The sequence below is a fragment of the Topomyia yanbarensis genome, chromosome 3, assembly GCF_030247195.1.
Source record: "Topomyia yanbarensis strain Yona2022 chromosome 3, ASM3024719v1, whole genome shotgun sequence".
In the NCBI taxonomy this organism is placed as follows: Eukaryota; Metazoa; Arthropoda; class Insecta; order Diptera; family Culicidae; genus Topomyia; species Topomyia yanbarensis.
The window spans coordinates 170,348,546-170,364,006 of NC_080672.1; the positions used below are offsets into that span (position 1 = coordinate 170,348,546).

General features: G+C 35.5%; 1 protein-coding gene across 8 annotated transcripts in view; it reads left to right on the forward strand.

Annotated features, from left to right (window-relative positions):
- The window catches only part of LOC131692514 (uncharacterized protein CG3556), an 82,579-nt gene that overhangs the window by 15,333 nt on the left and 51,785 nt on the right, over positions 1-15,461 (forward strand). The window contains exon 1 of one of the 8 annotated variants that reach the window (XM_058979602.1): positions 5,133-5,253. The exons of the other annotated variants lie outside the window; for them this stretch is intronic. Coding sequence (XP_058835585.1) covers positions 5,221-5,253 — 33 coding nt within the window. The 5' untranslated portion in view covers positions 5,133-5,220. Of the gene's footprint in view, positions 1-5,132; positions 5,254-15,461 lie in introns of those variants that run through there. 8 annotated transcript variants of the gene reach the window in all.

Consider the following 15,461-nt stretch of genomic DNA (forward strand, 5'->3'; position numbering starts at 1 on the left):
CGTACATCAACACGATTTTCATTTTGGAATACATAATCGATTTGTGAGCTAGCATATCATGTTGTTGTCTCTATTTGGGCATTAGTGTAAAATGAGGAATCAAACTACATATAATTGCATCAACATTTATCAAAACATGAATCTGTCACTCATAATATCTCGAATCTTTTTATATCGAATCTGAATCAGCTAGAAAGAATACCAAGTCATGATAAAACTGAAACACGGTTTCGGTTTGATCGCAATGGGGAGGAAGTATCGATCTCGCTCCATGAAAACTATAGTAATACGTATGATTATAGCAATAGCGACACTTCACAGTCAATGCTCCACGCTGCCTATGAGCATTCATGCCATGTAAATAATACTGTTCACATGTATGTTGTATACTGCCAACATTCATTGTTTGTATACATAGTTCCATCGTTAAAAGTTGTATCTCCACAGCCGAACATATCGCTTGTGTCGCTTCCTTTCTATTTTCACAAGACGCTGGAACTATGTGCCGCCCGACAGTTGCGTCTTTTCCCACTACTATCGATACGGGGTGCTGGATTCCGGTGGCGACGGATGACTGGTGAGGCGTAAAAGCTGAAACCAAGTTTGGCGCCTTGCTGACGTTATGGGGGAAATCTAGAAGTGTATTTGTCGGGAATTAAGTGAAAAGTTAGACTATATTTTATGCTTCAACCGTTTGTTGACTCGTGGAATACTGCTGCCTTTGAGTTTATATGCATCTACGACAATAACGGGCGGTTGAATCTATTGCACAATCATAGTGACAACGTTCAATGTAATAAGAAACTGAAAACAATGAATTCAAACTGTATCGAAGCGCTTTCTGATCGATCCATTTTGATTCGTTTTGGAGCATTGTTTTAAAATATGAATTCAATATAAATTTTTCAAACAATAGCCTAGCATTGTATATTCTAAATTATACTTCTATCATTAAATGCGTGATTGAAACACATGATTATTTTTACAAATACTCAAATGTATTTTATGATTTTGGGCTTTTTCTTTTTTATTATTTTGGACACTGGATTCTCTTTGTACACAGGATACAAGCTTTGTACAGCGTCTAAACTGACAATCATTATTAATATTTGGAGTTCGAAATCTTAACTTCTTGTTTGTGAGATTAGCCTCACCTTGAAATCACAAGGATTCGAAAAAAACGTATATATATATATATATATATATATATATATATATATATATATATATATATATATATATATATATATATATATATATATATATATATATATATATATATATATATATATATATATATATATATATATATATATATATATATATATATATATATATATATATATATATATATATATATATATATATATATATAGGAAATAGCGAAACATCATTTACTTCGAGCTATTTATTCAATTCGTTTATTTGAGGGGGTGTCAATTAGAGATATCTCGTCATTATCAATTGTTTTGTGAATGGATGGAATGTTGCAACTAATTTCAAAATTATTATCAACATGAGCTAAACATTTTATTGAACTTTGTGGCTTCGATACGCTTTGTTTGCATTTCTGTATTTATCGTTCAAAAATAAAAAAAAACGTTTTAGTTCAATTGACGCGAGAACAGAACATGCTTCGAAAAGTGTTGATTTTATATTTTGCATGCGATCTTCAACACGAAAAATATTTCAAATCGCTTTTTCCAGTTGTACTTAGATGTCAACTTTAAATACATGAACATTAACCAAACTGGAATAACACAAAATATAAACAAAATACACTTCATCGTAGCATTTCATCTCTGCGGTTTGTGTTGTAAAAATATCGGATTGACGATTCAATTGACAAGCTTTACACTTCAATGTACAAATATAGAGACTCCATCGCAAATGGGTTGGTGGAGACGCCTTGTTACCCAATATAATACATACTGCAGTCTTAACTTGCCCAACCAAAAAAGATCAGTTAAAGAGGTGTTGCTGGGGCAAGTGATTTGTTTATCTTTCTTCACGCTGCGCAAAATCAATGTAGAACATTACACGAACGAATGTATCCAACAACCACTTTTGCCTGTGTATATTTTCATGGTATTCCCTCATTGTTTCAAGCAGCTCTTGCATCTGTTTTGACCAACACTTATTGATTTGGGTAATCCATCTACCTGACCGAGCTGCGTCCTACTTAATGGCATTCGAGAAAGGAGAGGCTAAAAACTTCTCACAAATGTGGTTTAAAATTGCGTGCATAACGTTGTGAATCATTTCATGGAAGGCATCAGGAGAAAAATTAAAGTGATTCAGGAAGAAAATGTTTATAAAGGACTTATTTATTATAGTGTTTATCAGTCAGTTTGATTTCAATCCTTCTAGCAGTAATTTCTCTTGAACATCTAAAGAAATTTTGAACATTTATCTTCGCCATAAATCATTTCTGATTTATGTGAACGCGTTAAGTACACAAAGCGGTTTACCCTGATTTATTTTTTTCTTTTACACCAGCACATCCATTGGTGCAAGTGCTTTGTTGATTGTGTCGGAAAAAAGAACAGACGGGCTGCTTCTTCAAGCATCCTCATCTTTTTTAAATTATCTTTCCTAAATGGAAAAATGTTCTATCAGGCGCGTGCAACAACAGTGTTCAAAGAAAACAAAAAGATGAAAAGTGTTTTAGATTCGCCCATCTGCTACTATACTGCTTTGATTTTGATGACGATGCTGAACTTTTGATTTTTCAACTGAATGAATATAGAAAATTGAGAAGACGTCATTGAATTAAATAAACTCACTATCGTAAATTTGGGATTTGATTAACAGCAACTAGATTGGATCATAACTACAATCCCATTGTGGAATGTCGATTTTCTGTTTCGGAAGACTACGTTTTTGAGTTGTAAAACTTAGCTTCTGTTAAACTATATTAATTTTCAAACTGGATACAAATATTCGGTAAGCTTCAGCTGGGTCATTCCATGCGAAGTGATCAAGGCACGTGTAATCGACCTCCACGGATTTGAACAAAATTTGGAGGAATTATTAATCTAGAGCCAATATATAAAAACCCAAATTTTTGTGACAATTGAACCACCCCTCGGGTCATGGGAGCACCCCCCGTTTTGGCAAATTGCCAAAACCCTTGATTTTCTTTTGATCATATATCCGGTTCTATTTACTCTAGAATCAAACCACAACATGGCTTTTGAAGAAACTTGTTCAAGGAATCTAGAAAAATATTACTTTTTGCAGGCAGTGATGCCAACTATGCGATTTTTTCAGTTGAATATTAAAACTTAATTTTTCTCTCAATACGTTTATTTTAATTTTGAAAATTTTAATTCCATCGCGTTCCTCAGACATTTTTACATAAAAAAAACACTTATCATCCCAATATAATATGAGCGCATCCTGAGATACACCGTTTTGAAGAGAAAAAACCGCAATAAAATCGCAAGCGCACAACGCTAGAAAACCAACTTGAGTATTCTGAGTTCAAACATAATTTTTCGTGAAGTAGACGAGAAATGATGAAAAACTACGTATTTGGTTTGCTTCTAGCAGATCAGGGTCGATTTTTATGACCGTTTGAAGATTTTCTCAATTTTGGTCAATAAAAATGGATTTTTATATGAGAAAATCGGAGTTTTTCCCTTCAAAACGGTATATCTCAGGATGCGCTCATATTATATTGGGACGATAAGTGTTTTTATGTAAAAATGTCTGAGGAACGCGATGGCATTAAAATTTTCAAAATTACAATATATGTATTGAGAGAAAAATTAACTTTTAATATTTAACTGAAAAAATTGCATAGTTGGCAGCACTGTCGGCAAAAAATAATATTTTTTCTAAACTCCTTGAACAATTTTCTTCAAAAGCCATCTTGTGGTAAATAGAACCGGAGATATGATCAAAAGAAAATCAAGGGTTATGGCAATTTTCCAAAACGGGGGGTGCTCCCATGACCCGAGGGGTGGTTCAATTGACAGAAAGATTTGGGTTTTTATATATTGGCCCTAGATGAACAATTCCTCCAAATTTTTTTCAAATCCGTGAAGGTCGATTTCAAGTTTGCATCTTTTATGATCACTTCGCGTGGAATGACGCAGCTTCATTTAGATCCATCCATTTTTGTTGTAGTACTGGTATCGTTGTGATCTGTTACATATTGAATGTTCTATTCGGCAATCGGAAACAGTTTATAATAAAAATACAGAGATAGAGCCTGTCCGCTTTAAATTTCGAATACTTCTCATTAGTTCAGTGTAGTTTTTGGAAATATTTCACGAGCCGCTAAAACGTTTCACTTGCTTGAAAGATCAAGTTCGTGTACAGCATGTTTAAATTTTTGTTCTATTTGATAAAATGGCGTCAAATTAAGTGGAAATACAAATGTATTTTGTACGACTGGCAGCAAAATCCAACGTTATTGATACGAGATTTCGTCAAAAAGCCAAACAACTCATCCGCCTGTTCAAAGCGGCACACAGCATAACGGTACATAGATTCTGGTTGAGCAAAAACTAACAGGAACGCAGGCGTCAAGGATTCCAAAATGAAATGGAGAAGCGCCACCATTAACGTGTCTGAGGACACAATTAGGGGCGGTGGATGACGTGGGTAGTATAATATTCCATAATAAGCGAGTGGGTAATTACTCACTCAAAACTTTGGAAAAAATCTAAAATTTGAAATCTGCCATACATGTGTCTTGGGAACACAATGTGCTCGATTGATTGAAATCCTCGTGTGTAACGCCGATCCTGGACACAATACTGCACCTGCTGGCGGGTATACCACAGAATGACCAAGATTTATACAAACGAATGGCCTAGAAAACAACCTATTGCTATAGATATATTTGTTTATTCGTTCCATCTTTGGTGCGAGGCACCACACAGACTATTCCTTAACCTAACATTGTTACAATAGCAATACATACATTTAATTACACATCATACAATTATAAACAAAACATTCATTTATTAACACAAAACATTAATTCAACACTGACAACATTAACCAAATTGAATATTCATGGAATTCTCGAAAACAAATTCCGCGAGGCCAAGTAGTTGGAGACAATGCTTTACATTTTCCTTTATTTTTTTTTACTACCAACTTTTTCACGTTGACAGCATCACTGCCTAATGACTTCGCTACCATAGAGGCGATTTCGTTCTCACTCACCGTGTTTTGACGTAGGACTACGTCTTTGTTTTCGATATGGGGGTGCACTCTGCAAATTCTACAAAAATGGTATGTAACGAAAAGTGGTCCAATTTTAAACGCATATAATTCAGCCATCTCACGATAAATTTTCAAATTTTTTGCACAAATCGCCCCGAAATACTTCTAAGAATTGATTCCAACAGATAAACCCAAAGATTTTTGATATCATAGCATTAAAAAATTAAATAATATACAACCTTGTCAAAATATCGCGCATTAACACACACAAGATAGCGCTTCCCAAGCCCTGTACGACAGATTGGTGTACCTAGCGCGCTACGCTTCTATGAATGACGTCATCATCGACTATTTAAAGAACGGACTTGGCCAGACATGCTCAGTTCCCTGTTGAACGGCTGACGAAGCAGATCACTGCGCTGTGTTTTTTTACAGCCAGTGTAGCTGAGTTAGAAGTTCGTTACACTGGCTGTGGAGGGACGCTACACTGTGTCGTCCAACAGGCAACCGCTCCAACTGCTTCCTAAATGCCGCTGTAATGTTGCCAATAAATTTTTGGTTTAACTAGCTCATGTATTTGCTATTTGCGCTTGAAATTAAGTAATGTAGAGGTAGTAATAAACTTCCCATTTTGGTTTAAACGCAAGGACAGTTTTAAAAACAGGATTTGATTAATTAGTTTCGCTCATCCCAGCAATTTTATCAATTCTGTAATTTAAAAGGAATTTTACGGAACTTGGTGAGTTTGGCCCCACTTGCAACTGGTATAATCAACCTGCACAAAGTGTTGCATAACGCAAAGCTGTTTTCGGAACAAAATGTGTTATCATTCAGCCCTTCGCTATGCAAAATCACGATATTATGACAGATGGGCTAAGCGCGGCCGTTCCTTTCAATCGGGAATGGCCGCGTTGAATTTTGGTGAAATGCGCTAATCAAAAATCTGCTACGCCGCCATGATTTGAAAGCCAACATCTAAAACGTCGCGTTAGGGTCGATCCACAATAAACAGAATCAATTTCAATCGACACAATTTTGTGATAGTCGAGAGTTCGGTTAATTTATTGATGAAGCATGGTGTAAAGTTTATGTTATTCACCTATGTCCAAAACAACAAATTTCTTCAATTAGCTATCCAATATTTTCGCTTTTTAACAAATGTCTAAAAATTGAATCATGCCGTACGGTATCTGACTAGTGAAAATCAAGCTTCGAGCAAAACAAGCAGAACAATTTAAACTGTCAGTGGGGCCCATAATTTGTGTGCCCGCTGAGATGTTGACTTATGTCAGTTCATTACAAAGGGGATAGGGGTGCCATATACGTGGCGCTAATAGTGTCGTGGTGGTACTAGTTGTCTCTTTCGCTCTACCCATCATCATCAGCGTTGACTCATTTTGCATTGTGCGCTTGGGTTCAATGTTTGGGGCGAATGTGGTAGTAGGTAGGGGAACTGGCGGTAAAATGAACACGTCAAGCAAAGTCATTATTTTCTAACTAATAAGTGAATGAGATATTACAATCACCTTATATGTTTCTTGTTAGACATATTTTGTGCATATCTGGTAAAAATACTTCGTCATAAACACATTTTTTCAAACATGATTCTTGATTTCTAACCATGTCCAAAAATGAGACATGTTTATAGCGAGTGGGTAAATTGAACATGTGGCGGTGGTAAAATGAACAGCTTCTGGTGACTTGCAAAATGTCCTGTATGTATGCAATGCGCAGCGTTGGAAAACATTTTTCCGATCATCCCAATATCCCAACAAATCATGAGCTTTGCATACACACAGGGAATTTTGCAGGCAAAAAAAATGTCACGGAAGAATTGAATTTTAATGACGTAATATTAACCATTTACAATCCTGTGGCATCGAAACACATCTACAAACTTGGGGTTATCCAAGGGTGTTTGAACTTTTAGGATCTGTTTGAGAGCAACTAGAAAGCTTGGTCTATACATGAGATGTGATTATATTGTCTAAAATTTGATTTTTCTTCACCGGTTCGGGTGTTTTTCCCACACACTAAGTACTAAGAAAATAAACGTTTTACATTAAGTAGTATAGTCCTACGTCTACAGTTCGTGCAACTCCATAGGGCTGCCCCTTGTAGTTTTTATTCTTGTAAACTCTTCTCATCGAAGAGTGCGCAAATCTCGATATGGTACCGCTGCCTTGCAATATTCTTGTTGATGACAGATCTGGGGAATTGTCTAGTGCCGATGTACTATCGAGACGGACTCGAGAAATATCGGCGACAGACTCTTGTATGATTGCAATCTGTTGTTTCATGGTAGTTTAAACTATTTTCATCTGTTTGCGATTCTGTGTGAGCAGCGACGGAAGGAGCACGGATTGGGAGAAAAGAATCAGCATCGGATAAAGCCTGCCTTTTATTGCGAAACGCTCTGAATTGCCTAGCATCGCTCATTATATCTGCGCATGGAGTACACATCCAAAAAATGTTTTGATGTTTATTGTAGCTTAATGCCTCAGGAACGGTTAGTGCAACGCATTCTGCATGGTACTGATCGGAACAAACGATAACAATCTCTCCTGGAGCAAACAAAACGGCACACTTATTACAGCTCATTTTTACAGTCTTCTAGCAGCTAGCACTGTCTATCGTATTATTTGCTTCTTCTTGCCACAACGCTCGTTCGTTTGGTGATGAGTTTTGAAAAGGTTTCTTGATTTTCGATGGCAGGTAACAAAAATAACAATTTAACGACTAATTTCTGCAAAACTGCAGTCAGTCGATTAATTAATCGAATTGTGCGATCAATCTATTTTAACACAAGAGTAATTTTTTGAAAAAGCGTAAGTGTTCTTGCGTGTACAACTAGTTCACAATTTCGACAATCTCAGTTTGTACAGAAGAACTATCCGAGAATGATTTGCAGAGAATTAATCCTACTTTGCAAAAATGCCCTGTGTACATTTTTTTAAAAAAACTGAAAATTTTATGTTGTTAGCCGCGTGGTAATGTGGTAAATGCGGTAAAACTTGAGCATGACCGATCTGGTTGTAGAGTTTTGATAGTTCTCTATTTTTAAGTCATATCTATATTATTCTATGCTCTCAAATACGTGTTGAAGTGGAATAAATATATATTAATATATTTTCGATTAAGAAATTCAGATTCTGCTGAACAAGAAATATAATGTTATAAATAAAATGTGCCATTGAAAAAATGAAGTTCTGACTAAACTGCTTCTCAACTCATAATTGTTAATATAGTATCATAAATAGCAATAAACACTTGATTCATGAAAATTATAAAACAAATCTTTGCAATTTGTATAACTGATTGTTTCAAGCTAATAAAATATTACAAAGGAAATCTACCAATTTCTAGATAAACGTATATTGTTGGCAATGGCGATAAATTTCCATTGTGTACGAAGAGGGTATTATTTTCAGTGCTCAAGGTAGCACCGACTAATCATGGAAGGACTAACGGAATGTTTTAATCTTTGCCATGCATTTTAGTGAATATTTTGAGAGAGAATAAAATTGTTTTTCTTCGCGCATTTCAACGAGTTATAGGAAATATACACTGAGCATCAACGGTATCGTCTTTTACACATTTACAAAGCTCCTGAATTTTCCTTTGGATTGCAATAATTTACGACAGATCTTGATAAAATGTCAATTTACTTTTTCGAAAGGAACATAGTGGAGGTTTTCACAAGAAACAGTGACATTCAATTAGAACCGTTCTTCTTGCATGATGTTGTTCTGTTCTGTTAACTTTAGACTATGATGCGGAGTGGATCTTTTGGCAAGTAGGAAAGACACTCCGCGTCCAAACAGAACGGAAGCTGTTTTCTTCGGCATTTGGTCATTTGTTGTGCTGTTCCTATTGGAAGCTGCGAACTACGATATCCTATTCTTAGCAGGCACGGAAATGAAAGACAAATTATCAATTACGCACCTTTTGTACTGACTGCCTTAATAACAACTGGGGTTTTATAATGGTTTTATAGCCACTCATAAAACGTAGATTGCACTTGTAGCGTGCTATAAAACATCAATTGTTACTTGGGTGGCAACGTGTTGAACACAAAAAGCTGAATTATGTATGTATGAAGTACAAGGGGATGAAAAAATGTAATCTGTTATATTCAGAAAACCACACTCGATGTACATATAGTCATGCAATGAATATGTGTTCAACTGACCCTAATACATCATTCTTCCTTCTTGATCAATGCAATTTTCATTTTTTTCTTATTACTGTAGAGGTATTACGGCAGAGTTTTGGGTGTCTCAAATGATATTACCTATATGCCCCTACTCTTGCACTTTTTTAATTGAATAACAGTTGAATAACGCTTGCTGCACGAAATTTTTTACAAATTAATATTTGACATAACAGCGATAACAGCCGATCAACATTCCTTGTTGCTATTGATATTCTTTACTTGTCGTAAGATTCGTTAAGTGTCGTTTTGTTTATTCTTTTCAAATAATTACCGACGTTGCGACTTTCTGAAAATTTTGATTAATTGGCTTTAGTTGATTTGTAGGATGGCAATAAGCGCAACCTTGTGCCATACCACGCCGTGGATATTGAGCTTGCGCTCGGAATGTGTGCGGATGTTTATGAAAAATATATACTTTTGATAATTCAGACGTTTCTTTGAAATCATCACACAAAATACTAACACGCTCACATCCTGACGCAATAATCCTTCATTTCGTGTTCGATCGTTTTTCACGGGTTTTGTATGTCGTATCCATTTGTTTTCGCTTGGTCCCCCTCCTTTCATTTTACCAACTGTTTTCCAATTCATAAAACTACGAGACAAATAACAAAACTCGAAAACTCGAGCGAATCTTCCCACAGTTTACCAAAGTAAAAAGAAGAATGGAAATGCTGTGTTTTCATATGCGCAAACAAAGGAAGATTTTTCGTGTATTTATATATTTACAGCTTTAGATTTTTCGTGTATTTATATATTGTATGCTTTTATTCACTATATATTCAAAACTTATCATTGCTCATTGAACCATTGATCCTTTGCGACATTTTTTCAAAATACTTTCTTCTTCTTCATAATCTGACAAGGATCTCCTCTATTGAAAATATTGTGGAGACGCTTGGTAGCTTATGAGCAACACAAGCAACATTATGACGTGATGATTGAAAAAAACATAGATTAAAAACAGTAGGCGATTCGCTCATGTGGGCTCAAAAACTAAATTTTCGTGGAAACTGGCACTTTCAATCAAGATATTCATATGTTTGTCAAAACGCTTTTAAAGAAATACAGTAGTTCCATGCTAATTTTTCCAGACCTTACTTCCTGTCACCACGGCAAAATACCTCATGAATGGTATACCTCCAATAACTTGCAACTCGTACCCAAAAACAAACTCTTTAAACTCGCCAGATTTGCATCCAACTAAAATATTAGGAAATCGTTAAGGAACCATAGGAAAACTCAGAAAATAATTGGAAATATAAAACAATTCAAGGCAAATTTGCGATCGGCATGAAATAAAGTGAACGCAACAGCGTACAAACTCTAAAGGAAGGTGTAAAGTTTGAAGTCAGACAATGGGGGCATCGGAAGCCAACCCACATGATTCTTTGTACTTTGTAGTCACTGAGCCCCAAAAAGAAATATAGTTCGTTTATCTACAGTATGTAAAAAAGATTATACACCCTCGCAGCAAAATCAGCTGTTGTGCTATCTTATGACAAGCGCCATTTAGCACTTTTCGAGAAAAACGATTTTTAAAGTTTGAGATTGAATATCTTAAAATTTATAAATGTTAGAAGCTTTTCGGAGAAGGCATTCGATGCTTCTATCTTTTCTAAAGTAAACTCTCGATTTGTGCGAAGATCGGTTGACTATATTTACAGTTTTTGCTTAAAGTGTAAACCAAAGTCGCTCACATACGTGTCATAAGTGTGTATTGATGATAAAATATGTATGACGTGTCACAAATGTGTACAGAAGATTTCATATAAAAATGAATTATAACTGATTCGTAAAATTATGCGTTATAGATCACTATGTCCAATATCATACTTTTCCATGCGATAGTAGCAATATCAGGTTACAAAATGATGGTATTAGAACACAAAGTTTTTCCAATTTTCCTCCTTTATTCAGGAAAAACAATGAACAAAAATTGGTTCCATTGACAATTTAGAGACAATGTATATCAAACAATGTTATTGTTGACAGGTGACTAGACGAAACAAATGTTCTTCTTGCATAATCCATCACTACATTTCGGTATACTTTCCAAAACAAGTAGAAATCTTAAAAGGAAATTTGTTCAATAATCATGAATATATAAGCCAACCATTCGCAGAAAAAACTATGGTAGGAAAAGTTTTGCTCCCGAGACAAGAACCTAGCTAATGCTTATGGTTGATCTGCATAGGAATTACCTATGTCATCAGAGACATCTGTTGGCTTGCTATAAGCATTTCGGCTGATAGCAAGCCAACAAACTAAGAATGTTGTCTCTTTTTTCTTTGTCATAAGATAGCACAACTCGATCACTCGAGAAATTGGCGCTTGTCATAATCGTGTTTCGCTATATCTCAGTAACCCAGCAGAATTTCAAAATTCTGAAAACGCGACCTTATGGAGATTTTAAAACTTAGTAACATGGCATATCTAACTCAGTTCACCCCAAAATGGCGTTTGTCATAAGATAGCACAACAGCGACGATTTGTTTAGTATTTTTGACAAAATCATTCAAAGTCACGATTTTATTGGCATGTTTTGTTGCTCATGCACTAGATCACTTTTTGTAAGTTTCTATTCTATTGAAAATAGTAATCATTATTGAATCAACGCAAAAAGTACATCCACCCCAATGTACCTAGTCACGTTTCAGCGTACATAGTCAATTTGTCGCCATTTTCATTGTACGTAACAGTTGTATCATCATTGGAATTGTACACAAAATTTAGTCCGATTTCATGAAGCATGCTAGAACATCGTCAAAACTGAAAAACGGTAACAAAAAGACAAGTGGCTACCTTTTTGTAGGAATTGTATTGCCAAAGTTATGTACAATTTCCAAAACTTACTGGCTTATTTCCACGAAGCATTAAGGTCGGACAAATATTAAAAATCCATTGATTGACTAACCTATTTTGAACACAATGAAGAAAACTCATGGCTTTTTAGCTCCTACATTCGTAAAGCTGTTAGATAATGAGCTTGAGCAGTTAGATAATGTACTTGACAATACAAATAATTCGAAACATGGGCTACTGACAAATAAACAAGGAAAATGTGGTCGAATAAGAGTAAAACAAATGCTTCTTGGGCCTGATTATTGCGTCACATGTAAATAGAGTCTGCAAAATCTCTGAAATGAATATTAAAGGTCTGCAATTAAACATGATGCATGTTCCCTACTCCATCAATATTTGTCTCGGATCAACTTTAAATATTTAATTAAGTGGCGCCCCACATAGTTTGTCTATTTTCCTTTTTTATTTTTTTTTTGGAAATCATCAACATCATTATGTTTTATCGGCGTCGGCGGTAAAACATGATGGTGAGTTATGTTCTATCAATGACCCTGCGGTAGACTTGTATGCAACGCCCAACTCCTACTTAGCAGAAGGCAAAGGATTTTTCACATTTCTTCTCCATCATGTCCATATGAGCCTGCAGAGTCCTAGTTTTCCGTTCTATGTTTATAAGTGATTCGCTCTAGAATACCTATCCGTCTATCAATTTCATTGCTTTAGTTTGTCCTACTCGTAAATTTGCCGAAAATAGCCAACAAAATCGATGCAGTAGAACCTTGCGGCAATTAAAACATAGTAACATTATATGAAAGTTATTTTGATTTACGATTATAAAGGAGGTGTCCGTCTTAGGCACCCTTCCCCTAATTGTATCCGCATAATTTAATTCGCATTTAGCACTATGTTGGCAGAATTAATACGCGGCAATACGATATAGAGTTCTAGAGCTATGTTTTAGAATAAACAGCCAAAAAAGAAAAAAAAAATAAAAAAAAATATTTTACATTTCCAAGTTTTTCTTTGGTGAAATTTGTTTAAAATCCCTTTCAGTGAAACATTAAAATTGCGTGAGTCTATAAATACAAGTGGTACAGCTCCTTTCAAAGACAATCATTGGTTAGTTGGATTGTTTGTTTTATTAAAGAGGTTTTCACTGCATGTGTATTCGCCTCAAGGACAATCATGTATAAAAGACTTTTCTATTCCGTCTTTTATACATCATTAAATGTTATTATGGAATTAAGTTAAGAGGGTTAGTTGAATATAGTTGAATATTTAATGCCGTAGCCCATCGATTACCTTTCATCCGTAAATTGAGGCTGTGATTTAATATGGGTAAACTGAATTATATGATTACGTTTATGTAGTTTTGACTGATCGGAATGAAATTAGAAAGTGTTAATGGTACTCAGTAACACACACATATTACACCTTTTCACAAACAAAAGTTGTTTTAAATACTTTTTTAAAAATATGCGGTTGACGTAAGTTGGCGATGACGAGCGCGAAGCAAGTTGGCGGTACTATTTACAAAAATAATCATTTTTTTGCTGGAATTCACTCCAGAGTAAAAGAATCTTTTATTTGCGTATCTCGTCAATGTAGGGGCCTGTCCCCTGAAGCCTTTCAATGATTTGCTTTTAAATATGGAGTACAAGTCGAAGTTAAAAGACCGTGATATTCAGACTGAAATACGACGCAAATGTCGACTAGTGTACAGTTTTATTGAAAAGACGTTCAGCATATTCCATGAGGACCCCTGAACTCATTGATTTTCCAATTCCATACCCCATACATACCGTTAACTTAGCCCGGGGTTCCGCTTCACATATTTTTGTCTACAAATACAAAGACAATGAAATAAACGCATTGATAAAATTTGGAAATGTTGCAAACAGTGTGCTCTTTAATGCAACGTGCTCCATTTTGCGCAATCTACCTAAATCAATGCGGTAAAAAATAAAAACTAAAAACACCACCAATTAGCCCCGGTCTCCCCTATGAATCGTTAGCTAAATCTTTTAGATTAAGTCTGTCGATTCAAAATCTTAGATCGTAGGGGCTATCTACACTCTACGCTGAGTTTTTCCATTAAAATTTCTTGCATTTAGGCTCTATTTTAGTGCACAGTCGCTCGAAAAATCAATATTATACATCTTCGCTTATGCGTATCTTCTTGCTATAACACTCTACTGGCTTTGTAATATTCTCGTTTTTTTTCTACATACGACTCAAAGCGAAGACTAAAAGGCACCTTGTTCAACGTATCTTGAGTGAGATCCATTAGTTCATGCCCATTGGTACCACACTATCAATTTCACGTTCACATTCCTCCAAACCTCATCGTTGAGCACCACAAAACGGAAATTGTTGGTCCGACTAAAACTCAAATTCCACTTTTGATAGCAGCACCGCCACAGACCAACGCACCTCCTTGGACAGAAAAAGCAAGAAAGGACTGCCACTGTATTTGAACGATTCCGAGCAACAGCTTCCGACCACAGGAAGAACCAGAAAGGTATGGATGGTGGCCATCGTTTCGAGAAGTACGAAAAGGAAAAGCGAAAGTGCTACAGATAGAAGAGGCACTTTACAGTCCCACCACCCTCTTTCCAGACGATATAAATGTATGTTATCATTTCACATTAGAACCGTTGATGAGGGCAAAATATCTCGGAGAACGTCTCGTCTGGCAGAACTGAGCTATACGCGAACGTAATTTAATTTATGCTGCTTTTTAAAAGGATCACAAGTAGCCAGCTTTTAGTTGATGCCGAGTGCCATCGCATAAAATATGGTACGCGGCACTTTAATCGAAATGGAAAACGGTAAAATAAAATGTGTGCTTTATGTTTTATCGATTTCCGTTCAATATTAGTTCAAATGGTGCTTTTTGTAACATTTGAGTAAAACGTTTTCGGCGGATCCAGGGGGAGGTTCCTTGAGGTCTGGATCTGGCTGTTGAGAAATTTTAAATTAGTTTCAATTTTATATTAGTTTCAAACTCAAAATCATTTCAAACCAAATTTGACCGGAAAAAAATATTGTCATTAAATGAGGTTTTGACGTATAACGTGTTGAACCATGTTCATTCCAAAATCAATATTTCGGACCACTCCCGAATTTTTTTCTGGATCTGCACCTGATTCAATCAATTTATTGTCGTTTCACAAAAAATATTATAACATCTTTGGTTATGTAAACACAACCTACCGTATGCCAGTAGTATAAAAATCTTACCGAACGAGCTAGG